The 25918-nt window shown below is 41.6% G+C and overlaps 1 protein-coding gene across 4 annotated transcripts in view; it reads left to right on the top strand.

Moving 5' to 3' along the window:
• Positions 1-20902: 20902 nt before the first annotated feature.
• stim2b (stromal interaction molecule 2b) overlaps positions 20903-25918 on the top strand; it is a 156484-nt gene continuing 151468 nt past the window's right edge. Inside the window, exons 1-2 of one of the 4 annotated variants that reach the window (XM_072252923.1) lie at positions 20903-21277; positions 21726-21917. In XM_072252923.1, the coding sequence (XP_072109024.1) occupies positions 21767-21917 (151 nt within the window). In that variant the 5' untranslated portion in view covers positions 20903-21277; positions 21726-21766. Of the gene's footprint in view, positions 21278-21725; positions 21918-25918 lie in introns of those variants that run through there. The other 3 variants (XM_072252920.1, XM_072252919.1, XM_072252921.1) reach the window with 3 other exon arrangements.

Raw genomic sequence — 25918 nt, 5'->3', positions numbered from 1 at the left:
TGCATTCTTTGTCTTTAAACCAACAGTCATCAGGGTCATGTGACATGTTCCCACAACAGTAACATTGTTTACTAGCTTTGCATACTCTCACAATGTGGCCCTGTTTGCCACAGTTTCTGCATTCTTTGTCTTTAAACCATCATCATCAGGGTCATGTGACATGCCACACACTAACTTGTCCCTCAATGCATCCGATAGACCAGCTGCAAATTGACAATGTTCTGATAATTTGCGCAATTCAGCACAATATTCAGAAATGCTTTCATTTTTGCTCTGATTCCGTTTGTGAAATTTAAATCTTTCAGCAATGACCAGTGGTTTGGGGTTTAAACGCTGTTGAAGTGTCTACTATTTGATTGAATGTTTTGTCAGCTGGCTTTTCAGGGGTTAACAAGCTCTGTAGCAGCCCGTATGTTTTTGCTCCCATAACACTGAGTAAGATGCTGGCTTTCTTTTCATCATTAATACCATTAGCATCACAATATAACTCCACTCTTTCGATGTAAATTACCGAGTTTTCAATGCCACTATCAAATGCTGTAATGGTTCTTATCGTTGCCATCTTTGTTAAGTTAATTTAGCCCCATTTTTCCTTGTTTTCTTTTTAGCTAGCTCCTTGCAGTCACAGCACGTTTCACTTGACTGACATGATCTTTTTGCTAGCGCAGGCGCACTCCATCTAGATGTGTGTGTCACTTCTTTTCATCCCCCTTCTGGAGCAGGCAGACTCTCAGCCCCTGGGGGACAGTGCTGGCTGTGGTCTCGTCTGGATGTGCTGTGGCTCCGACTGTGTCTCTTGGTCTCCCGATGTTCCTGACCCCGGCTGTGCTCCTGCTTCCTTTAGGACTTGCGGCCTCGCTCTGCCTCCTTCTCCTGCTCCTTGGCTCGTTCCTTGCGCTCTTCCTCCGAGTGTCGTTATCAACTAAAAATCCAGCGTTCCAATAAGATGTAGCTTCATTAACCTCGTCACCAATTTGTTGTGTATGTAGCCTGGTTAGACAACAATGCTATTAATAAAAACGCTGGAGACAGGAGCTAAGTTTCATGGTTCTTTACTGGCAGAAACCAAACTTGGCACACACGTACAGATCAATACGCGCCTAACAGCGCATGCTCAATATGTGCCTAATAGCACAATGCAATGACGTGTTACTAAAACGTAAAGTAGTCTCTTATTATAATGTAGGCTATAGGGTACAGGAATAAAATAACAGAAAACTATCTTGGACAAAGCAGCCAGCTTGGCTCTCCATCCACCTCTCTAAAATGTATTCCTTCTACCACCAGCTCACTACAGGTCCAGTGTACACAGAGGTACAGAGGTACATAGTTGATACTCTTCTAGTCTATTTTGCAATACCTCCTATTATCCAAAGTGCTTGTTCTACTTGGTGGATGAGATCCTGTGATTTCCATCATAATAGGCTTAAAGGCACCAGGTACATGGGAACACCACCATCCCCAGGTTCCCTTCCAAGTCACATACAATCCTGATTAAGAACTGCATAGCCTTTCTTTGCATCTTGTCTCGGTCTAAACCCAGGAGATCCTCGCCAAACAGCATTGTTGGGACACCCACAGTAGAAGGACCGCAAAGTTCAAGAAGGCAGCTCTATCAGCTTCTCATGAGCAATTAGGAAAAGACAATAAACACAGACATTATTAACAATGGTTGCATTCCAAAAAACAAATAAAAGAGGTTCTGTCATTTGAGGGAAATTTTAGAAATTCAACAGATTCTAAATCATTAATTCTTTGAAAGCAAATTCAATAGCATTAGTAAATATTATTTTTCAGTGAAATTCAATTGATTTGCCACATTCTTAACAAATATTGTTATCATTCACAAAAATGCAGAATAATTACATTGTTAATTGATTCTGTTTTAAATAATACCTGTTTTTGTTGTAATTTTGTCCTATGAAATCATTGTTATGAAATCTTCGTTGAAAATGATGCTTTTTGTTAAGTTTGTACTGACTGAAATAAATTTCATTCATTCATTCATATTTTTTGCTCTTTTTCACATCTATATTCTCCATTTTTTGTTTCCATCCCTGCTAATTAATCAATTGATAGTTTCTTACTACTTCTACTCTTGGTCTATCTGCAATGGTTGACCGAGGTCCCGGTAACTTAATTTTCAGTATCTTACTTGTGAGGAAAGAACTAACACTTGTGGTAGTTGCTTTGATGGTATTGTTGTGGGTCTATCTTCTGTTATTCAATTATACAGCATCCTGCAGCATCATAACATTCTACTTTGTATATTATATCCATTATAGACAGCATAAGATAGCAAAATTATAGGAGAAAGCGATTAATATTTCAACAATATATCTGATAGATCTCAACAAAACAAACAAAACAACATACATGATTGAAGTACAGCAAAGCTCTGATTCTCTGGCATCCTTGGGACTTCAGAGATAACAGACTGGCAGGTGTTCTCAGCTACTGAATATTACTTCTGTTAGCACACCAAGCTCTCCTTAATTCACTTTTAAGATGTTACACATTGGTGTAATAATTTTTTAAGAGATTCAGTGAGGAAGTGAGTGCAAGAATGGGATGCCAGTAAATTTAATAGGAGAATGGAAATGGGATCTGACTGTGTCTTAAGAAAGTGCGAAAATGGAGCCCCAGTTTCTTTAAAGGAAGAGTGGGAAGTTGTCCCTGATATGTTTAATAGGAGCATGGGGAATAGGACCCTCATGGTTTTAAAAGGAGTGTGGGAATGGAGCCTAGTTAAGTTTACAAGGAGTGCTTCAAATGGGGCTCTGGTAACTTTAAAGGAGGCACAAGAAATTTGGGTTCAGGTGAGCTGAAATGAACAGGGAGACAGTAATCAGGAGATTTTAAAGGCGTGTAGGAATCAGAGCCTTGGTATGCTTAAGGGGTGTGTGTGGAAACAGGGTTCTGGTGGGTTTATCTGGAGCATGGAAACAGTGTCCCACTGTGTTGAAAGGGAGCGCAGGAAACAAGTGAGCTAGATATTGAACCATGGGCAATATTGAAAGATTCCTAGCAAATTATCAGAGTTTGGCTGTCCAGAGAAGCCTCATGTTATAGTCATTTAGGTAATGGAATTTTGGCCTTACAGAATTCATAACTTACCACCCAAATGTTTGAGATATGGAATTTTTTTTTCAACTTGCATGCAGAGATGGTGTGTCTTCATGTTATGGAAATCATGATATAGACTATTTTCTTGCAATGGAATCCTGGAAAAGGTATTATTTTTGTGTTCAGTATTTACATTTTTCGCATGCATTCCACAAGAGCAAACTAATCCACTTCTCAAATTCTTGGGTAATGATTTGTGAATTCTGTAAAGGCAAATTTCCATTACCTGGAAGGCCATAATGCAAGAGTCATTTCTATAGTGTGAGATTAAAACAATGAGTTAGTTCAAATTTTAGAAATTTTGCAAGGTTGGACTAAAGCCAATTAGCTTAGCTTTTTGAAGTTTATCATGAGCATGTATCAAATTTTCACTAAAAAAGTTTATTAAGTTTTGGCATGGAACAAAACAAAGATGAATGTACTTTCTGTAGTTCGACTATAGTTTTGCAGGCCATAGTAGTTACTGACACTGATAGATAGATTAGCTTAATTCACAAAATCATTAAGAATGAATATATGCACTGTAAGAAGCACCTTAATTGGCTGTGATGTATATTCATAACAAGTATTAACAACATTTGCATTAGCAAGTATGGACGGGAAACTTCCACAGGCTTCCTTCTGCCCTTCAGCTGTAACTTCGCTTAAAGAACAGTGGAAATCCTGTTTACATTTGCAACTGCACTGTCATCTGCTTGATGCATTTGTGTACCACAGGTTGGCTGATGTCCCCAAGAACAGCCTGAAAAGATCAAGCATTAAGACGATTTAAGGGATAAAGTGATCTCAAATGCCACTATCAATGTGGATATGACGGCATTTGCCCACAAGTCACTTGGTACCATGGGGGCGAAGTTTTGTCAGCACTTCTGTTCTGAAATAGTCTGTATCCCACCACTTAAACTGGCAGACCTCCCAGTGTGATTCATACAGAGAGTATTTTGGCCAGCACTGGTGAAGAGCAATGGTGCGGTGTGGGTAGGGGAGGGGAGCATGAAGTAGGAATGCAGAGAAATACTGCAGCTGTTGGAGACTGAACCTTGCAGCGGCAATCCCAATTAAAACATCAACAGATTGCATTTATTTACCATTTGTAGAAACTTTAACACCCAAAAGAACTTCTCAGGAAGTCAGAGGACAACAAGTCACAGGAAGATTATCACAAACAAAAGAAAATCTGCAGAAGCTGGAAATCATGACAGTTGAATAAAATATTTATTTTATTAATTTGATGAAGTGGATGTTGTAAGTAGGGGCAACATGTTACATGCACTTTTAAATGCCTTCAAGAAGTTATTGGGTTGTTTTTGTTGTCAGGATAAATGCAAAGTGTTGTTAAGTAAGAAATTTGAGGATTTTGACACAATGATTAAGAAGTGATGGGGATTTTTTGCATTGTATCAGTACACAACATGGATTAGAACTTGCATTTTATGATGTTGCTCATAAGCATTCTTTCATTCTTCTAAATAGTAGAAATTAGGGTGGGTGAGTGGGGTTGATGCTGTTGAAGAAATTACTAATTTCCTACAGAACAGCTTATATAGTAGATTCCAGCCTTATTGTAAATGAAAGAGAGTGTGTATATTCAGGATATTGTGTAGATTGTCAATCAGGTAGGCTGTGTTGTTCTAGATTATAATGACATTCTTTCTCTGGAATATTAATAAAACTGTCTTATTAATAAATATTAATGGAAATACCTTATTAATAAAAGAGTTCAGATGAAGTTGAATACAGTGCAACTGTTGGCAATTAATCCAGCTTCTGACACGATGATGGAGGGAAGCAGCAGAAAACGTTTGGGCCCAACAACTAGTGCTAAGGAACTCCTGCAGTGACATCCCTGCGGCTCACATGATTAGTCCCCAGTGACATCAGCTATCTCCCTGTCCCTCTGCAGGTATGACTACAACCAGTAAAAAGATTTCAAATTGATTTTGTTTTCGCTGGGGCTCCTTGATGTTATTTTCATTCTCAGTTGATCTCTGGTAGTCATCTTAGCCAGTGAGTTTCTTAAAGGAGAGAGAGCTCAGGGAGAGAATTCCAAAGATTAGGGCAAATGCAGATGAAGTGATGGACCATAGATTGAGGACGTACCAGAGGGTTGAATTGAAGAAGTGCTTTGATTTTGGAGGATCATTGAGCCGGATAAGTTACACAAATACTCACCAGTGGCAATCAATTATGTTTTGAGGAGTGGGATGTTAATTTTGTACTTTTCAATGTGAATTCAGAATAATGTTGCCATAATTAGTGAACAGTATTGCTCAGGCAGCAACTACAAAATATTTGATCTGTAATTTAACCTCAGCAATTGTCCTTTAATCAAAATTGCTTGAACAATTTTTATTCATGTCTATTCTCTAGCAGAAGAGATACAGGAAGATTGTTAAGGACACAGAATAGGCAGGAATCCAAAAATGTTGGTACTCCATCCAACTGAATAATAGTGAAAAGTCAGGCAGAAAACCCTCTCCTTGATTTTGGAGAGAAATGAATGTATGTCCATTTCTGCCCATGCATGCCATGTAGAGGACAACAGGCAGTTGCCATAGTACAGTTTTATTTCCAAAACATCCTTCTATTGTTCCTCTTTTTCTTGCATGATATATACCAGACAAATAATGAAATTTTAGAGTGTAAGTATTCCTTACCCAGCTTGGAGAGGCAAATCAATGTATGTTGTACCAAGTCAATGCTCAAAATGTTTTCACAAACTGAATAGACATAGAAAAAGGATTGACAAAGTGGCAGAAGGATACTTCAGAAATACAGGTAGTTGACCAAAACTGACCTAACCTATGCTTGGAAGTTCTAAATTTCTCTAGATTTAATCTAATTAGGGTTGAATAAGTCCAGAGAAATTGTCTTTTTAGGTCATTTCTACTTTCTCTGGGAAGTTTCCTGACAAAGCATTGTTCAATTTACTGATGACCTCATGCTGTTTCACAGGGAAGCTAAAGTTTCCCATGACTTTATTTGAAAAAGGTAACATTAACATTGCTCCTGGTAGCTTGTCTAAAGTCATACCATTGATTAATGTTACTCCATTCAATAAATCACCAGTTCTGGAGATAAAAATGAATTGCATAATCAATGGATCAGGCAGCATGTGACCTTTTAAACTGGTAACCTTTCATCACAAACTTTCTGAAGCAAGATCATTGATCTGAAACCCCTAGCCAGGTTTCTTGCTACACACTTATCAAGTATTTCTAACATCTTCTCTTTCAAACAACAGGAATTCTGCAGATGCTGGAAATTCAAGCAACACACATCAAAGTTGCTGGTAAACGCAGCAGGCCAGGCAGCATCTCTAGGAAGAGGTGCAGTCGACGTTTCAGGCCGAGACCCTTCGTCAGGACTAACTGAAGGAAGAGTGAGTAAGGGATTTGAAAGTTGGTGGGGGAGGGGGAGATCCAAAATGATAGGAGAAGACAGGAGGGGGAGGGATGGAGCCAAGAGCTGGACAGGTGATTGGCAAAAGGGGATACGAGAGGATCATGGGACAGGAGGTCCGGGAAGAAAGACAAGGGGGGGGAAACCCAGAGGATGGGCAAGGGGTATATTCAGAGGGACAGAGGGAGAAAAAGGAGAGTGAGAGAAAGAATGTGTGCATAAAAATAAGTAACAGAAGGGGTACGAGGGGGAGGTGGGGCCTAGCGGAAGTTAGAGAAGTCGATGTTCATGCCATCAGGTTGGAGGCTACCCAGATGGAATATAAGGTGTTGTTCCTCCAACCTGAGTGTGGCTTCATCTTGACAGTAGAGGAGGCCGTGGATAGACATGTCAGAATGGGAATGGGATGTGGAATTAAAATGTGTGGCCACTGGGAGATCCCGCTTTCTCTGGCGGACAGAGCGTAGATGTTCAGCAAAGCAGTCTCCCAGTCTGCGTCGGGTCTCGCCAATATATAAAAGGCCACATCGGGAGCACCGGACGCAGTATATCACCCCAGTCGACTCACAGGTGAAGTGTTGCCTCACCTGGAAGTACCGTTTGGGGCCCTGAATGGTGGTAAGGGAGGAAGTGTAAGGGCATATGTAGCACTTGTTCCGCTTACACGGATAAGTGCCAGGAGGGAGATCAGTGGGGAGGGATGGGGGGGACGAATGGACAAGGGAGTTGTGTAGGGAGCGATCCCTGCGGAATGCAGAGAGAGGTGGGGAGGGAAAGATGTGCTTAGTGGTGGGATCCTGTTGGAGGTGGCGGAAGTTACGGAGAATAATATGTTGGACCCGGAGGCTGGTGGGGTGGTAGGTGAGGACCAGGGGAACCCTATTCCTAGTGGGGTAGTGGGAGGATGGAGTGAGAGCAGATGTACGTGAAATGGGGGAGATGCGTTTAAGAGCAGAGTTGATAGTGGAGGAAGGGAAGCCCCTTTCTTTAAAAAATGAAGACATCTCCCTCGTCCTAGAATGAAAAGCCTCATCCTGAGAGCAGATGCGGCGGAGACGGAGGAATTGCGAGAAGGGGATGGCGTTTTTGCAAGAGACAGGGTGAGAAGAGGAATAGTCCAGATAGCTGTGAGAGTCAGTAGGCTTATAGTAGACATCAGTGGATAATCTGTCTCCAGAGACAGAGACAGAAAGATCTAGAAAGGGGAGGGAGGTGTTGGAAATGGACCAGGTAAACTTGAGGTTAACTTTTCGATGATTTTAAGTTCCCTGGCCCTCACCGCTTTATTTTCACCATGGATGTCCAGTCCTTATATACTTCCATCCCCCATCAGGAAGGTCTCAAAGCTCTACGCTTCTTTTTGGATTCCAGACCTAATCAGTTCCCCTCTACCACCACTCTGCTCCGTCTATCGGAATTAGTCCTTACTCTTAATAATTTCTCCTTTAGCTCCTCCCACTTCCTCCAAACTAAAGGTGTAGCTATGGGCACCCGTATGGGTCTTGGCTATGCCTGCCTTTTTGTTGGCTTTGTGGAACAATCTATGTTCCGTGCCTATTCTGGTATCTGTCCCCCACTTTTCCTTCGCTACATCGACGACTGCGTTGGCGCTGCTTCCTGCACGCATGCAGAACTTTTGCCTATCACCTGTCCAGCTCTTGGCTCCATCCCTCCCCCTCCTGTCTTCTCCTATCATTTTGGATCTCCCCCTCCCCCTCCAACTTTCAAATCCCTTACTCACTCTTCCTTCAGTTAGTCCTGACGAAGGGTCTCGGCCTGAAACGTCGACTGTACCTCTTCCTAGAGATGCTACCTGGCCTGCTGCGTTCACCAGCAATTTTGATGTGTGTTGCTTCTCTTTTAATTCAGGTTTCCAGGATTTTGCTCTCAGTATCAGAGAAGTTTTGCTGTTTTTTCCTATTGTAGCAACTTTCATTCCACATTCATATAAACTTCATATAAACTACTGTAAACTTAAGTAATTTTGTGATATTTTTATTTTAAATTCTGGTGTCAAGCGGAATGCAAATGCTTATATTGTACAAAAAGTACTGCTGGTTAAATTTACATTAAGTAATCCTAATTGGATGATGCAGCTTCGGTGAAGAAACAATGATGGGGGTCTTCCTGCAAAAGTCATGGGGATTATTAGACGATGAAGAAGACTTCCGTGGAAATTAATGCAGATGTTATTAATTGTTGTTCATGGAAGAATTGCCCTTGCTGTGATGATAATAATATGAATACTGCATCACTATTAAACTTCTTCAGTTCAATCGTAATCCTTAATCACAAGTCCTTAGTTGTGCTAAATCTAATAATATTCATTTAATTTCAGTACCATCAAATGTAACTTGCCTCCTGTTGTAGAATTCAATTAACTGGATAAACAAACCTATATAATCATAACCAAAGCTGCTGATTATAGCGAGAAAGTTAATTTGCTCAGAGCATCATAAATGAATGATTTACATTGTATATTACAAAGGTTAATATATCTGATCCCCTTATACCATCAATGCCAAAGGCAAAATGCAAGTAATCTACTGTACAGTAAAAATCTTCTAAAGGCAATCTATTTCTCATAAGCATCACATTTACTTCCAGTCATAGTTTTCCTACTGCATTTTATTGATAGCAACTTAAATGCTGTGAAGCATCTCTTGCTTCAGCTTATTATGGTTAAAAGCGATCCTAGATATAAAATCTGAAGGCTTTACTTTGTATGTGACTTTTCCTGCAGGCTTCTACATTCACTGTCAAATTGAATGGACCAAGGGCTCTGCTGCTGAACCTGCCAAAATCCACATGGTCAGGGAAAGCTTCTTTCATTTACAAATAAATGACAGGCATCATAACCCAAGTGGATGTAGAATAGTGAGCCTGCCTTTCTCCAGAGAATGGAAGTTTAGTTGAATATTAATGATTCTAAATGTTCACAAGATCCTACAGCTACAATGCAGGCTTTCAATGGATTTTATTGCCATGACCTTCTTCCAGTTAGTTTTGAGTCTTAGGAATGCTTGACATTGATTTTAATCTTCATTCTTTGCTGTGGTTTGGCACTGCTGAAGAATCTGTTCTTAAGGGCAAGACCTAGAAACCTGAGTACATTTGCAGCCCTCCATCCATATTCCTGCTAGATATTCAATGACAATACCAGAGATTTTATCATTATTTTCTCTAAGCGGAAGACAAACATTTGGGAACTTTAAACTTGTATTCAGTAATGTTAAGTGCAAATACATTGGCAATCTAAATAAATAAATAGCAGCAGCTCACAACCAAAAGTAAGGGCAAGTTATGGTTTTTGCCCATGTGATCTCAAATCCAATGGAGATAGAAGAGACAGCAGCTGCTGGAATCTCGAATAATGAGCAATCTGTTGGAAGAACTCAGCTGGTCGAACAGCATCAACGGCAAAGGTTCCCAAACTTGCTTAATGGTATTGGCCCATAGCATTAAAAATGCTGGGAACCTCTGATATATGGGAAGTAACAAATTTTCAATTTTTCGTGTTGAAACCGTGAATCAAGGTTGAGAATGGAAAGGCAAGATGGCCAGTATAATGAGGTGAAAGGAAGTGGCAAGAAAGAACTCCACGGTAATTGATTGAGGAGGGGTGTAAGATGACAGGCAGGTACTTGCAGGTAGAAGACCTGACTTTGACTGAAAGGAAGATAGTGCCTGGTAGGAGTGGTGAACCAGGTGCAGTCGGAAGACAAAGCAGGTGAATGATTTTTGGAGGCAGACAAAATATTCTCTCTTCCTTTCTCTCTCTGTTTTACTCAATTTATTATTCACCTGCCACTGTCTTCCAACTGCACCGGTTCATCACTCCTACCTGGCACTGTCTTCCTGTCAGCTTGGACGCCTCTTCAGTCAAAGTTCAAAGTAAGCTTTATTATCAAAGTACAAACATGTCACTCTATACAACCCTGAGATTCATTTTCTTATGGGCATGGTCAACAAATCTACAGAATAACAACCATAACAGTATTAATGGAAGACTACCCAACTACGGCATTCAACCAGAGTGCAGAAGGCAACAAACTGTACAAGTGCAAAAGGAAGAAACGATAATATTAATAAATAAGCCATAAATATCAAGAATATGAGATGAAGAGTTCTTGAAAGTAAGTCTATTGGTTGTGGGAATATTTCACTGATGGGACAAGTGAAAATGAATTAAGTTATCACCTTTTGTTCAAAGCCTGATGGTTGAGAGGTAATAACTGTTCTAGAACCTGGTGGTGTGAGTCCTGAGGCTCCCATACTTTCTTCCTGATGGCAGCAGCAAGAAGAAAGCCTGACCACAGTGGCGGGGATCCCCGATGATAGATGCTGCTTTACTGCAACAACACTCCACATATATGTGCTCAATGGTTGGGAAGGGTTTACCCCGATGGACTGGGCCGTATCCACTACTTTTTGTAGAATTTTCTGTACAAGTGCATGGGTGTTTGCATTCCAGGCTATGATGCAGCCAGTCAATATACTCTCCACAACACATCTGTCGAAGTTTGTCAAAGTTTTAGATACCATGCCACATCTCTGCAAACTCCTAAGGAAATAGAGGTGCTACCATGCTTTCTTTGTAATTGCACTTACATGCTGGGGAAGGCCAGGCCCTCTGAAATAATAACACCTAAGAATTTAAAGTTGCTAACCCTCTCTACCTCTGATCTTCTGATGAGGGCTGGCTCATAGACCTCTGAAGTCTTTAATCAGTTCCTTGGTTTTGCTGACATTGAGTGAGAGGTTTTTGTTATGACACTACACAGCCAGATTTTCAGTTTCTCTCCTACTGTACATGCTGATTCAACACCACCTTTGATTCGGCCTATGACAATGGTATCATCAGCAATGGATGTGGCATTGGAGCTGTGCTTAGCCTCACAAATTGTCTCTCAATCTTGCTATGCCTCGTCTCCATTTTATACTGGTCATCATCCCTCTCTATTCTCAGGCTTTTGACAAAAAAATTTTTACAATACTTTTCCTCCCACAGATGCTACCCAACCCATCAAGTTCCCCAGCAGGTGTTTGTTACTTAAAATCAATGAAAATTGTCTTTCTTTCCTCCTTCATTCACTTAGTATTTATCTAATTTCATTTATATGGAATATTATTATAGGAAATTAATATCTTTCTATCCAAGCTAATACTTAATTGCTAAATGTATTACAAGGGTAATGTAGACAACAGCATTAGCCTCAATACATGGCCTCTATTGGTTTTAAAAAAGCCTTTGAGTCCATCTACCACAAGGGGCCATGGAGTATCCTTCTCAGATTTGACTGCCTGTAGAAATGCATCCTTGGTTCTGCCACATGACAGGATGCAAACCATGATCATAACATATACACCAAATCCAAGCGCAGACTGATCTCAAACAAGTCTATTCATTACCCAACACCGATTTTTTTTTTCTCATTACAACTATGGATTTCACCATTCCCCGAAATGGAGAACATGGAAAGAACAAATGGAGAACTGTTCCATCTACACCACCTAGAGTACCTTCCATATTGAAGGTCAGCTAACTCCAATTATTGATGCGCCACATGCAGACGATGCTTGGACATGTGCACAAGCAGAAATCAAGCTCCAAAATATTGATTTGTTCACTGAAGTAAATGAGAGGATGAACCTTACACTTAACATCCACGAAACAAAGTGTCTCCACTACACAGTTCCTATTGTACAACGTTGCTCTGCACCAATAAAGGTCCATTGAGGCTCTAAATAATGTAGGTTACACGTCACATCTTGGGAGCCATCTCTCAATGAAGGCAGACATTGATGATGAAATTTATCATTGCTTTCACAGCACCAGCAAAGCTTTTGTCCATCAGAAAAGGTGTATTTAAAGATCAAGATCTCATAGTGGGCACAAAGGCTATGGTCTACCACACAGCATTGAACCCTGCCTTTTTGTATGCTTCTGAGATGATTATTTACAGATAGCTCAAAGCACTGGAAAGATAGCACCAACATTGTCTCTGTAAAAGAATGTCAATCAATGTCAGTACCTGGCCAATATCCTCGACCCTGAGGGCCTAACTATATTCAATCAGCTCTCATTCACAGGAAATCTGGTTTGCATGTTTGACATTAGATTCCAAAAAAGGCGTGCTATTCTGAGCTCTATCACAGCAAGAGGTTAGCACGAAGGAGGAAATAACTCGAGGATCCTGAAGATGCGCATCATACCCACCATTTCTGTTCAAATGTGGAAGGGACATAGAAGGGTAATGAGAACGTTAAGCCCAAGTGTCTGGTGCACATACAAGTCCAGTGTGAGGAGTGTACCATCTCCCATGGTGGAGTCTGCAACTCTTGCCTTTGACTCATTACTCCCCTCAGAACTGCAGTAGAAACAAGCCATCCTTGACCCTGAGGGGCATTAAAAGGGGAGATGAAATATATTACAGTATTCTACATTCAGAAAATAAAATATTACTATTAATCAGATACCAAAATGTTAGTTGCATTTAATCATCTTATACGATGATCCATAAAAACAGATGTGAACAGCAAGCTGACTTCAGCTTGTCCTAACATTTGTGCCTCAGGCCAGCAATTTTTGGAGCCACATGCACAAAATGCTGGGTGAATTGGCAATTTAACAGAAAATTGCCTCTCGTCTGGTCTCACCTATTATCTGTTAGCTTGTACTCTTCCCCTGTTCCTTTTTATTATGGCTTCTGCCCCCTTCCTTTCTAGTCCTGCTGACTGAAATGTCGACTGTTTATATCCCTCCATAGATGCTGCCTGGTGTGCTGAGTTCTTCCAGCATTTTGTGTGTGGTGCTCTAGATTTCCAGCATCTGCAAATCCCCTTGCATTTATAATTTTGGAGACAGCCTGTTTGCCTGTGATTGTCCATCATTATCATAAGAAATTTCAATCACTACATGATGCCAGCAGTTATTTTCTTCAAATGTCTGCAGTAGGTAGGCAAAATACTGGTGATGGAATGGGGGAGTTTATAAAGACTGATGGTGGGTTTTAGTTCAAATCATTGACTGTTATTCCCTCCATAGAAGCTGCCTGACTTGCTGAGTTCATCCATTATTTTGTGTGGAATGGGGAATTGGTAATTTAACAAAAAATAGAGTCTGGATAAAATGATAATTCTGTTGAATTGCAACTCAGCAGTTTATGTAAAATTACCATTTTTCTACAAAGTAACAAATGAGGTAGTACTGGGATAAGTGGGGCATATTCAACCGTTTCTGTGCTGTACAACTCCATCATAAAGTGTGCCAGTTACAGCAGCAGCTGACACAGAGTACATAAAGTTGATGGCTATTTTTAATCAATACTGAATCACTTTATAAATGAAAAAAAATTGTGTCTCTTAAAGAGTAATTGATTAAGAACCGGAGGCAAATCAGTTTGTTACAAAGCTTTCACAGTTCAAGTTCTGAAAAGAATTGAAAATTCTTTACGATTGGTGGCTCTAATTCATTGCTTGCTTTATTTGTAAACACATAAATAGTTTTCTAACAGTGAAATTATAACTGAATTATTTCCTATTAATGACATGAATGAAACAACTTTGCTTTTTGCTGTTAATCGAAAGGCAGGTTGGTTAACAAGTTGTGAAGATGTCAAAAAAGAAATGCCAGGAAAAGGAAAACATAGATTTTGCACATGGGGAAGAAGCTGGCAGGTATTGCATAATGTGGGAAATATGAAAAAAGAGAAAAACAAATTATTATAGAATAATACCACAAATATTGAAGGGCAAAGAAATCTGGAGGGGCAGGGGGAGGGTGTGGCGGGAAGAGGGGGGGTCCAAGGTCGTGAAACATAAAAGGTTGGCAATTATATAGGATGGCTAATGAAACATTAATCTTTATTGCAAAGGATATAAAATTTAAAATGACTAAGTTTTGATGAAACATCACAGGGCATTGGTGAGACCAACCCTAGTGGCCTTCACGTTTATGGACTGGTGTTCTTGTATTGGGATCCGTGTAAAGAAGGTTCACAACATTGATTCCTAAGATAAAGGGGTTGATATCTGAAGAAAGGAAGGACATGGAAGCATTAGAGAGTATGCAGAGTGGATTTACTAGAATGCTGCCTGGACTGGAGAACATATTTATGAAGAAAGATTGAGTGAATTCGGGCTTTTCTCTTTGAAGGAAAGGAAGACGAGAGGTGACATAGAGTTTTATTTGCTTATAAGAGGCATAGGTAGAGCTGATTGCCACACTCATCATCGAGAACCACTACCATCCAGGCCATGCTCTCTTTCAATGCTGTCATCAGGAAGGAGGTACAGGAGCCCTAGGTCCCACACAAACACATTCAGTGAGAATTATTACCCTTCAATCATTTAACTCCTGAACCAGCACGGATAACTTCACTCACTTCAACAATGAACTGATTCTACAAGCTTTAGACTCACTTTCAAGAACTCTACAACTCATGTTCTCAGCATTATTTATTCATTTATTTATTTTTGTATTTTCATAGTTTGTATTCTGTGCCACATTGGTTGTCAGTGTTTGTGTGTAGTATTTCATTGATTCTATTGTACTTCTTTATTCTACTGTGGATTCCTGCAAGAAAATGAATCTCCAGTATTATCTGGTTTAAGGTGGCACGACCGAACATGTGCAACAGCTCACTGGTAGTTTAAAACAGCGGTCCCCAACCACTGGGCCGCGGACCGGTACCGGGCCGCAAAGCATGTGCTACCAGGCCATGAGGAAATGATATGATTTGGCGATATAAGTCAGCTGCACCTTTCCTCATTCCCTGTCACGCACTGTTGAGCTTGAACGCACGTGAGGTCATTACCCGCGCATCATCCATGTCAGTGCGGGAAGGAGATCAACTCCTCAAGCTTGCAAATGACGGTGGGCTGAAAAGTATGTTTGACATAACATCTCTGCCGGCATTCTGGATCAAAGTCAAGGCTGAATATCCTGAGATAGCCACGGAAGCACTGAAAACGTTGCTTCCATTTCCAACGTGTCTCTGCAATGAATGCAACGAAAACTAAATTGCGGAATAGACTGGACATAAGGAACCCCGTTTGGGTATCACCATCTCCCATCACCCTTCGATAGGACCGTCTTGTTGCAGGAAAACAAGCCCAGGGCTCCCACTGATACAGCGATATTGGTGTGTTGCAATGATTTTATATGCTCATACGGGGAAAATATGTGCTGTGTGTTTAATATCCAAACGTTACTTAAAATGTTACGATGCTATTGACTTACTTATGTAACCATAGAACAATTACAGCACGGAAACAGGCCATCTCTGCCCTTCTAGTCCGTGCCAAACGCTACTCTCAACTAGTACCACCGACCTGCACTCAGCCCATAACTCTCCATTCCTTTCCTGTCCATATACCTATCCAATTTTTCGTTAAATGATAATATCGAACCTGCCTCTACCACTTCTACTGGAAGTTCGTTCAACACTTACTTCAAGCTCCCCTGATAATTGACTTAATCACTATATTCATGCGAGGAAAATATGCTCTGTGTGTTTAATATTAAATTCGTTAGATAAACCCTTTTAGAAATGAAATTAAGTGTATTAGCAATTTATCACCTATATTCCGGTCATGATTAACACCCCTCCCCGCCCCCACCCGACAGAATCGTCAAAAACGATTTGTAGAGAAAATTCGGCATGTTACATGTACGTGCATGCGCACTGGTGACCGTGCGGGGCCTCATGGTCATTGTAGTCTTTCTCGGGGTAAACATAACGTATTTGACTGCTACTCTTGTCCGTTGGCAACCCTTACCCCCACGGGTCAGCCAGTCCGCCGGTCCGCAAGAATATTGTCAATATTAAACCGGTCCGCAGTGCAAAAAAGGTTGGGGACCCCGGTTTAAAAGGCAAGAAATTCGACTAAAAAGATTACTAATTACACCTTTTCTGAAGTAATTTGTGGTAAATTATCACTGCAAACAATGATGAAGCAAGTGGAGGAGAAGCTGATTTGAAGGATGGGCTGTGTGGGTGCATCGCAAAGCCGAAGGGTAACGTGTTCATAGAGTCGCAGGCGGACTACGTATGGCTGTCACTGTTGGAGTGAATGATTTGGAGAGGAGTCAATGCGGAAGAGTTTTGATGCCCGTCCACCTACCCCGGGTGCAAGTTTGGATTGCTCCAAGCGCCGAGCCAACTTGGTGAAATCCAGAATGGCTGCGGGCTGTGCAGCACAAGTATATCACTACAGCGGGATCTGGGTCCTAGAGCGAGGCACTACCAGGTGCTTGGACAATTTAAACACTGGTCTAGATAGACTGGAAAGCCCGAGTGCCAGGTCTGGAGGTGAGGGTCGGTCTGATTTCGCTTGCCCTCCTATTCATCTCTTGGCGGTGAACTGCTCTAGCTGCTGTGCTACTGAGACCGAGGCTTGGGCCTATTCTGGCTGCTCCAGGGAGCGGATCTAAGGCCTCCATCAGGTTCGGAATGCTGTCGCTTGCATGATTGTGTTTTATTTTCTTTCTTTCTCTGTGCAGTGGTTTTGGTCTTTCTTTTTTTTAAATTGGGTTCTTCGGGTTTCTTGCTTTGTGGCTGCCTGTAAGCAAATAAATCTCAGGGTGCATAATTTATGCATTCTTTGATAATAAAATTGTACTTTGACTTTGATTATATGGTGTCATACACGTACGGTTCATTGATAATAAATTTACTTTGTACTTTTTCCCGGGGTGGCAATGGCTAATACCAGCGGACATCCTTTTAAGGTGAGTGGAAGAAGGGTTGGGGGATGTCAGAGGTAGGCTTATTTTTAAAACAGAGTGGTAAGTGTCTGAAATGCTTTGCTTGGGTTGCTGGTCCAGGCTAATACATTAGGGACCTCTAAGGAATTTTTAGATGGGCACGTGGATGAAAGGAAAATGGAAGGCTATGAGCTCTGTAGGAGGGTAGGGTTAGATTGATCGTGGAGCAGGTTAAACAGTCAGTACAAGACTGTGGGCCTAAGGGCCGAAACTGTGCTGTACTGTTGGATAATGAAACTATAACTGAATTATTTCTCACCCCTTAAGAGGCACTGCGACAAATAAAGATACTTGAAAAGTAGCAGCACTGCTTTTATGTATATTTTTGTGGATCGCAGTTAAATTGCAACACAAGCAGCTTTGAGGAACAAATTGTTGTTCTAGTGGCAAAACACCTATAAGTAAATCAGGTTATACAGAGGATAAAAACTTGCTGTTGTAGTTGACATACAATATAGTCATAGTGACAAAGTTGTATAGCACAGAAATGGGCCTCCGAACCCACCATGTCCATGTTAACTTCTTTACCCACTTACACAAATCTCACTTACCCACATTAGGTTTGTATCCTTTTAAGTCTAGTCTATCTAAAAGCCTCTTAAACATAGCAATTATATTTGACTCCACCAATATCTTTGGCAATGAATTCCAGATATGAAGTATCTTTCTGTTGGAAAAAAAACTTTCCCTCCAATTCCCTTTAAAACTCCTTCCTCTCATCTTAAGCCTAAGCCCTCTTCTTTTTGATACCTTTATCATGGGTGGCAATTATATCCATCCAATCTATAGTTCTTATAATTTTATGTACTTCTGTCATGTCATCCCTCATACTTCTTCCATTCCAGGGAAAATATACCCAGCCTATCCAATCTCTCATCACTAAAGTCCTTCAATCCCCTGTTGAACCTCCTCTGCACTCCAGCACAACCATATCTTTCCAATAGTGCAGCAACCATAACTACACACCGGTTCAGTCTAAACAGTGTTTAGTAAAGTTGCAGCATCATATCACAACTTTTATATTCCACGCCCTGACCTATGTGATATACGCTCTTCATGCCCCCTCTACCGAGACTGAAGTTCAAAGTAAAGTTTATCATCAAGAGTACATGTCACCACATACAACCCAGAGATTTTTTTTTCAGCAGGCATACTTAGTAAATCTATACAACAGTAACTGTAAACTGAATCAGTGAACAACAAACTGCGCAAATCCAAATATATATAAATAGCGATAATTCTGGGCATTAAATAACAATGAGTTCTTAAAGTGAGAACACCAGAAGTAGAGTGACTGTAGTTATTCCCTTTTGTTTAAGAGCCTAATGGTTGAGGGGTAATAACTGTTCTTGAACCAGGTGGTGTGAGTCCTGAGGCACTTGTACCTTCTACCTGATGGCAGCAGTGAGAAAAGAGCATGGGCTGGATGGTGAGGATCTTTGACGATGGATGCTGCTTTTCTACAGCAACATTTCATATAGATGTGTTCAATGGCTGGGAGGGTTTTACCTGTGATGTACTGGGCCAAATCCACTACCTTTTGTAGGATATTCCGCTCAAAGGCATTAGTGTTCCTATATCAGGCTATCACACAGCCAGTCAGCACACATCTATAGAAGTCTGCTAAGGTGTTTGATGACATGCCGAACCTTTGCAGACTCCTGACGAAGTAGAGGCAATTTGGAATGGTTTCTTTGCAATTATATTGATATGATGGGTCCAAGACAAGTCCTCTGAAATAGTAACACACAGGAATTTAAAGTTACTGACCCTCTCCAATGATTATTCACTGGTTCATGGACCTCTGGTTTCCCTTTCCTGAGGTCCACAATCAGTTCCTTGGACTGATTGACATTGAGTGAGAGGTTGTTATTACACCACTCAGCCAAATTTTCAATCTCCCTCTGGTATGCTGATTCATCCTTTGATACATTCCACAACAGTGGTGACATCAGCAAACTTGTATATGGTTTTGGATCTTTACTTAGCCATATAGTCATAGGTGTAAAGTGAGCAGAGCAGAGGGTTAAGCACACATCCCTGTGGTGCACATATGCTGATAGAGATTGTGAAGGGGTTGTTTTCGCCTATCTGAACTAACTGGGGTCTTCAAGTGAGGATATCCAGGATTCAATTATACAAGGGGGCATTGAGACCAGGTCTTGGAGTTTACCGATTAGTTTTGAGGGGGTTTGAGCCTCAGCTGGGGCAGCATGTTTGTGTCCTTGAGCAAGGCACTTAACCACACATTGCTGTGGCGCCCCACACAGACTTTCAATCTGCACCTTGTAAGGCATGAAAATGCCCGACGCAGGCCTCTCATGGTCTGAGTTGACGTTCCCTCCCCCTCCCGTTTGAGGGGGTGATGGTATTAAATGCTGAGCATCCTGATGTATGCAACTTTTGCTGTCCAGATGTTTCAGGGTGTGTGAAGAACCAATAGATTGTTGGTTCAGTACGCGAATTGAAGCGGATCCAAGTCAGTAGTCAGACAGGAGCTGATATGCTTCAACACCAGCCTCTCGAAACACTTCATCACTATGGATGTAAATACCGCTGGGTGATAGTCATTGAGACATGTTATCACACTCTTAGGCACTGGTATGATTGAAGCCTGCTTGAAGCAGGAGGGTACCACACACTGCTGGAACGAGCGGTTTCAAGGAATTTTGAATTGAATAGAAAGATCCTTCTGTTCATCCTGCTTCTAAATGACTTCCAAAAATGCATCACCTTGCACTTTTCAGAAATAAATTCCATCTGTCAATGTTTTGTCTAAATTTCCAACAGGCCTGGATCCTGTTGCACACATAGACAACCTTGCTTGCTCGAATCAACACCAGTAACTCTCATGACGTCCGCAAACTTACTGATCACACCTCATAACCAAGTTGCTGATGTAAATTTAATCTCCATTTTAGCGTTGCTGCCTGGGTTGGTCTAAATCATTACCGATCGCTCAACTACACACTTTAAAACACAAATGAACAATTCTTCGAAGCTCAAGTTTTTTTCCCTATTTCACACACAAAGGCAATAATAATATTTGGAAAAGTCATGAATCACCAGCAGGAAATGGTAATGAATTTCAAGTAACCGAGCTAGGCGCCGGAACAAGACAGATCCTCCTCCAAGTGGAGACATTTACTGTACCGTTTCCAGGACAGTGACCGGCAGCAGCAGCGCCAATGAAACGCTGCCATGTTGCGACCAGTCGACCAATGACAAGCGGCAGAAGTACCGAAGACCGAGGGGGACGCCCCGCCCACGGAGCTTTGGGCGCGCGCGTTGTGAGCCAGCTTTTCTCGGAAACGCGCAAAGCAGGTGCCTGAGGAAAGCTGAAATGAAACCAAACTTTCTACTGAAACCCGCACACCTAAAGCCTGATGTAAAGTTAAAAAGGGGCCGTGCACTAGGTTGGGGAACTGAGGCGCTCTTTAACTTCATTAACCACCGAGAGAAAAAACTAAAACAGAACAACGGCGTTGCAACGGGAAGGATATACTTTAAAATAAAGTTTAAAGTGTGCTCAAACAGCTCTTCCCAGCGTCACGCAAACGCGCTCGAACGATGGTGATGTCATGTTATTTGCATGGTGACTTCCCCCCCCCGCCAACACTTCAACTCAAAAGAAATCGGATATGAAAAGTAGAGAAGCCGGGGATGGGAGGGAGAAAAAACTTACTTGTCAGATGGTTGTGCTGAGGGCGAAGGCAGCGAGACGCTGTTTGCAGAGATGCTGTGTGGGGGATTGCAGAATGCAGCTCAGAGGGTGTGAGCAGTTTCCTGCAGTTAACTAACTGAGCTTACTGACTGCGACTTCAGATCCCTGCTGGGGAACCAGACTTGCTAGCAGGAAATTGGGGTCTTTACTCTGTGAATCGATGCTTTTCTGTTTAACTCTACGGATGAAGATATATATTTAAAGTTACCAAGTGAGAATAAATTAGATATAAGCCGGAGATCGGTCTTTTTAAGGTGAGGAGCATTTGTTTTGTTTTACTTTATAGGAAGTTTTTAAAAACAATTAATCAGTTTTGTTGAAAGTTTCCTATCCATTGAACTGGATCTTCAATAAAATCGGCCGATAAATGTTTCACCGCTCATACTGAATGGAAACGTCTTTTTGTCTCCGGCTGCTTGTCATGTTGCATACGGGAAGCCGGAGCACGCGTCGGGAGCCTTGATAATTCTTGAACCCCCTTTGTAATATTGTTGTGAAGCTCGGTAAAGCTTCGGCAGACATTCGAGTAATTATCACGCAGCGGAGCCACGTTCCATCCAGTGGCCACTTGCGTAGTTGTTGCAGTTTCACGCTCCAATGTTTGTAACTAGTCACAAACGCCATCTGCTTACCGGACATAATTAATATACTCCCCAGAGAATTTCATGTTTTGATACTGAGGGCCTTTTATTTGCACGTTAGTCTTTCTAGAGTTGAAGGCTGTGTCGGCAGTGAAGTGGAGGATGGATTGGAGCCGGAGCGTGTTGCTGTCTCTGATCTGGATTAGTTTCTGCATTCCCGCTGCATGCCTCACCTCTGGAGCCGGATCTCCAGCGGACTCAAACGCCAAAGAATTCACACAGCCTGCAGCCGGAAATCCAGACATTACTACAGGTAAACTCTAAACTAGGTTATGTTATTTTACAACATCAGTTGTCTCCCTGGAGGCGCAATTGTTTGTTTTAGCCTACTCTAATGAAGAAAACAAATAGATTAATTGCCAGAGTCCTGTATGTTAAATTCTATTATGATTTTCAAAGTGAATGGTGACGCCCTCAACGGTCCATTTAACAGTGTTGTCCGGTACATTTTGATTACGCCTATTTGCCACGGAATAAGTTGAATTCCTTTTTATTACATTGGATCATAGGACTCTTTAAACTGCATGTTGGGGGCTGAGCTTTACATTTTGGGCCTTCTTTAATTAAAACAACTTGGTTGAAATGAATGTGTACACAAAAGAAAGACTGCCGACTGCCGAAATCTGGAGCATAACACAAAAAATGATCGAGGGACTCGGCAGGACAGGTGGTATCTATGGGAGGAAATAACCGATAACCCTTCATCTCCCTTTATAGATGCTTCCCGTCCCGTGATCCTCTCCCTTCTCCAGCCTTGTATCCCTTTTGCCAATCAACTTTCCAACTCCTAGCTCCATCCTCCCCCCCCCTCCTGTCTTCTCCTATTATTTCGGATCTCCCCCTCCCCCTCCCACTTTCAAATCTCTTACTCTCCCTTCTTTCAAATCTCTTACTCTCCCTTCTTTCAGTTAGTCCTGACGAAGGGTCTCTGCTCGAAACGTCGACTGTACCTCTTCCTATCGATGCTGCCTGGCCTGCTGCATTCAGCAGCATTTTTTGTGTGTGTTGCTTGAATTAGCAGCATCTGCAGATTTCCTCGTGCTGCCTAACCTGTTGAGTTTTTATTGTGTGTTGCTCAAAATGTAATGTGTACTTAATGGGACACAGCACAGGCAAGGCAGATTGTGTTGACTAGAAAATTGAATGAACTACTTTGCCTAAGAGAAAAAACATCGGGCATACTTTCTGAACGATGACAACGTTTACTGTGGGGTAGACAAAATTATACCATTGTGCAAGATCACGAAAATACTACTCGTCATGATTGAAAAGGTGCAATTTTGTCCTTGAACGTGGGAGCTAGAAATTTAGAAGTGAAAGATTTAGAGTTGAGATACGTAGTGCCTTGGCATCATGCTTAGGCCTTGTAGAATATCAGCAGTTTATTTTTTTACAGTAAGTTCGGAGATTCGGAGATATTCCCTTTAGTTTTGGCGATTTGAACTGGGATCCAATTGAGATGCTGCAAATGATAAGAATAGTTAAATTATTTGCTGGAGTGGGAACCCAGGACAAAATGATTTATTTGTGTAGTAGGTTGACCATAAGTGAAAATAATCAGGGAGTATCTTGTCCTGCAGTGAGGACCAGAAATCTGAAACTCACTTCCCTAATAGTGTAGGTGGTGATTTTCATATTTGTCATCAGCAGACTTTTGTCAGAAAAGAATATGGAAAAAAGATTGGTAAGTCGTTCCTATGATAGCAAGGCATATCTGGTTGTGAGTTGTATTTGATAATCCCAAACATTTTGCCTGAAAGCATGAGTTGTGTGCCAGAAGTTGTTTGTGATTGTTTTAGTTGATAGATACTTTGATAATTATTTTTGTTATTTCCTGTTAGAAAAGACACTCATTACGTTGAAAGTCTGAGGGATGAGAAAATTCCAGATCCAAGCTATTGGTGCTAATTTTTGTTTGATGTTTTTGTGTGATACTTTGAAGTTTTATTATATAACAGGTAGTGTGTTTTGTTCCGTGGAATTAAAAATAAGGCTCTGTGGATGAGGTTTAAATTTTGGCAGTTTCCTTTCTTTGACAGCTAGAGAATAACAATGTGGATTGACAGCCTGGCGTAGTACTTGACTTCTTTCTGTCAGCTGAGAATGAAATAAAGTGTTCATACTCTTGTTTTGAAATGAAGTGTACATACCCTTATTTTGAACCATGATTACCTGAATGGCAATTCTAGCAAAATTGCAAACTTGCAAATCACTAACCATTTAAAGGTTGGATTACTTCCAGAAAAGAAAGGGATACCAGTCAATAATCATGCTTATAGCACATGTTGGAATCACTGGTAGATTATGCCATTATTCCTGCAAGCTATTGTCCCTTTAGCATGACAGACAGTTGTGAATGCTGGACCGTCCATACTTATCTGCTGTTATCTCCATCAGTCTGGCCCCAAAACATCATTGTTTTTATGAGAACATCAATGCCCAAACTCTTAAGGACCCCACAAAGCTGGTTCTTCTCAGAGCCTGTGAATTCCCAGTCTACAGGGACCCCAAAATATCCACAGCTTATGGGATGCCCTGAAGTCCCTTGTTATTGGCACCAATAAGGCGCCTTTATTGGTAGCAGTTAGCTACTTGACTGAAAAGAACTAGGACTACTTAAGTGACAGAGGACAGAAGATTAAGGAGCTAATCGTTCGCAAGTAGTAACTGTTCATCGTTTGGAAAAGCCACCTTTATTCAAGAGAAAAGGAACAACTTAACAAGCACCTGAGGCAGTGGTCCAGGAGAAAATGGAGAGGAGATGGTGAAGGGAGGGAGAGCAGGAAGTTGAAAACTCACTGACAGCTGTGACCGGCCCGAGTTATGCTCAGCCAGCCTTGGTGGGTAGATTATGTCATTTGCGTGCTCAAACATGGCACTTTATTCTGAGCTCCATCATGGGAGCAGATTTACAAGGTGTACAGAGGAGAAAACTCAAAGCCTCCTTGACTGCCCACTGATTTCTCCAGATCTGGCTTGCAACTGCTTCAAGTGGAGCAGGACCAGTTGAGAGTCATGAGGTCCTGAACCGAAAATGCATTATAGGCCTACGTAAACTGTAGAAGAAGTGTACCACCACCTTACACATTCCTGCCCCGTTTGTGAATGAGCTGGCAGTTCCTATGTTTGCCTCACCTTGGAACTTGCAAAACTGGAGTAGACACAAACAGTCTTTAATCCTGCGGGACTGCTTATTGAGAAGAAGGCCGTTGGAACCAACAGAAAAGTTAAATGTGTCGATTCTTAGAGTGACACAACTATTAGAGCTGCTGCTTCTCGGGTCCAGTGACCCGGCCCAGTTCAGTCTTGACCTCCGTTGCTATGGTACTTGCACGTTCTCCCTGTGACTGTGCAGCTTTCCTCCGGATGCTCTGGTTTTCTTCCACGTCCCTAAGCTGCACTGTTTCGTAGGATTGCTTGGCTATTGCAAGTTATCCCTGATTTGCAGGTGAGTGGTAGAATCTGCAGGGAATTGATGGGAATAGTGGGGGCAATGAAAAGGGATTATTTTAGGATTAGTATACACTCAGACCCCACTTTCCACTGAGGATGCATTCCTTGGAGTTGGAGCACTATGTAAATCAGTGTCATGTGGGGTCATTATAGCATTATGTAAATGGATGTGTACCTGAGAAGAAAAATCAAACCAAGATATCTGGTATACTATTTTATGTATACAATGTAATTTGTGGAGTAACAAACACACAAATAGGTCTAACCTGTACGTCAGTGGAGCAGCAACAGGGGCTCGCAACAGCAGCAGAGGGAAGCGGGTGATGGTTACATCTCATAGCAGGGACCAGACTGTGGGTCTTCCTCTAACTTTGGCTTCTCTAAGTAGGTGTCAAGATTTGACTGCTTTTTTTTAAAGTTTCCTCTCACAAAGCAGTTCTCAGTAGCAGGAAATGATGCCGAGAACACCTCTCTTTGCCTTGTCGCTTCGCTCCCAGTCAGGGTCATTATCGATGAACTGGTCCATGATTTGTGTGATCGTGGTGATGCTGGTGCTGAGGAATTTTGTGGTGACGTTTCTTGATGGTGTTTCCTCTTCTCCATCCGTGTCCTCAGATTTACCCAGGATGCATTGCTCTGCCATTTCTCGACGCTCTTCGCTTTAAGGCTTTCACCATCAGAATGCAGTAACTCTTCAATATCGCCATCATTAACATCCTTTAATCCAGCTTCATTGGCCAATTCAAAGATGTACTGGATGACTGGTTCTGCCTGAAATCCTAGGATGTCGTTGCATGCCTC

Source organism: Mobula birostris, chromosome 3, assembly GCF_030028105.1.
Source record: "Mobula birostris isolate sMobBir1 chromosome 3, sMobBir1.hap1, whole genome shotgun sequence".
Lineage (NCBI taxonomy): Eukaryota > Metazoa > Chordata > Chondrichthyes > Myliobatiformes > Myliobatidae > Mobula > Mobula birostris.
The sequence above is the reverse complement of the archived record's forward strand: the minus strand, read 5'-3'. Positions and strand labels throughout refer to the sequence as shown.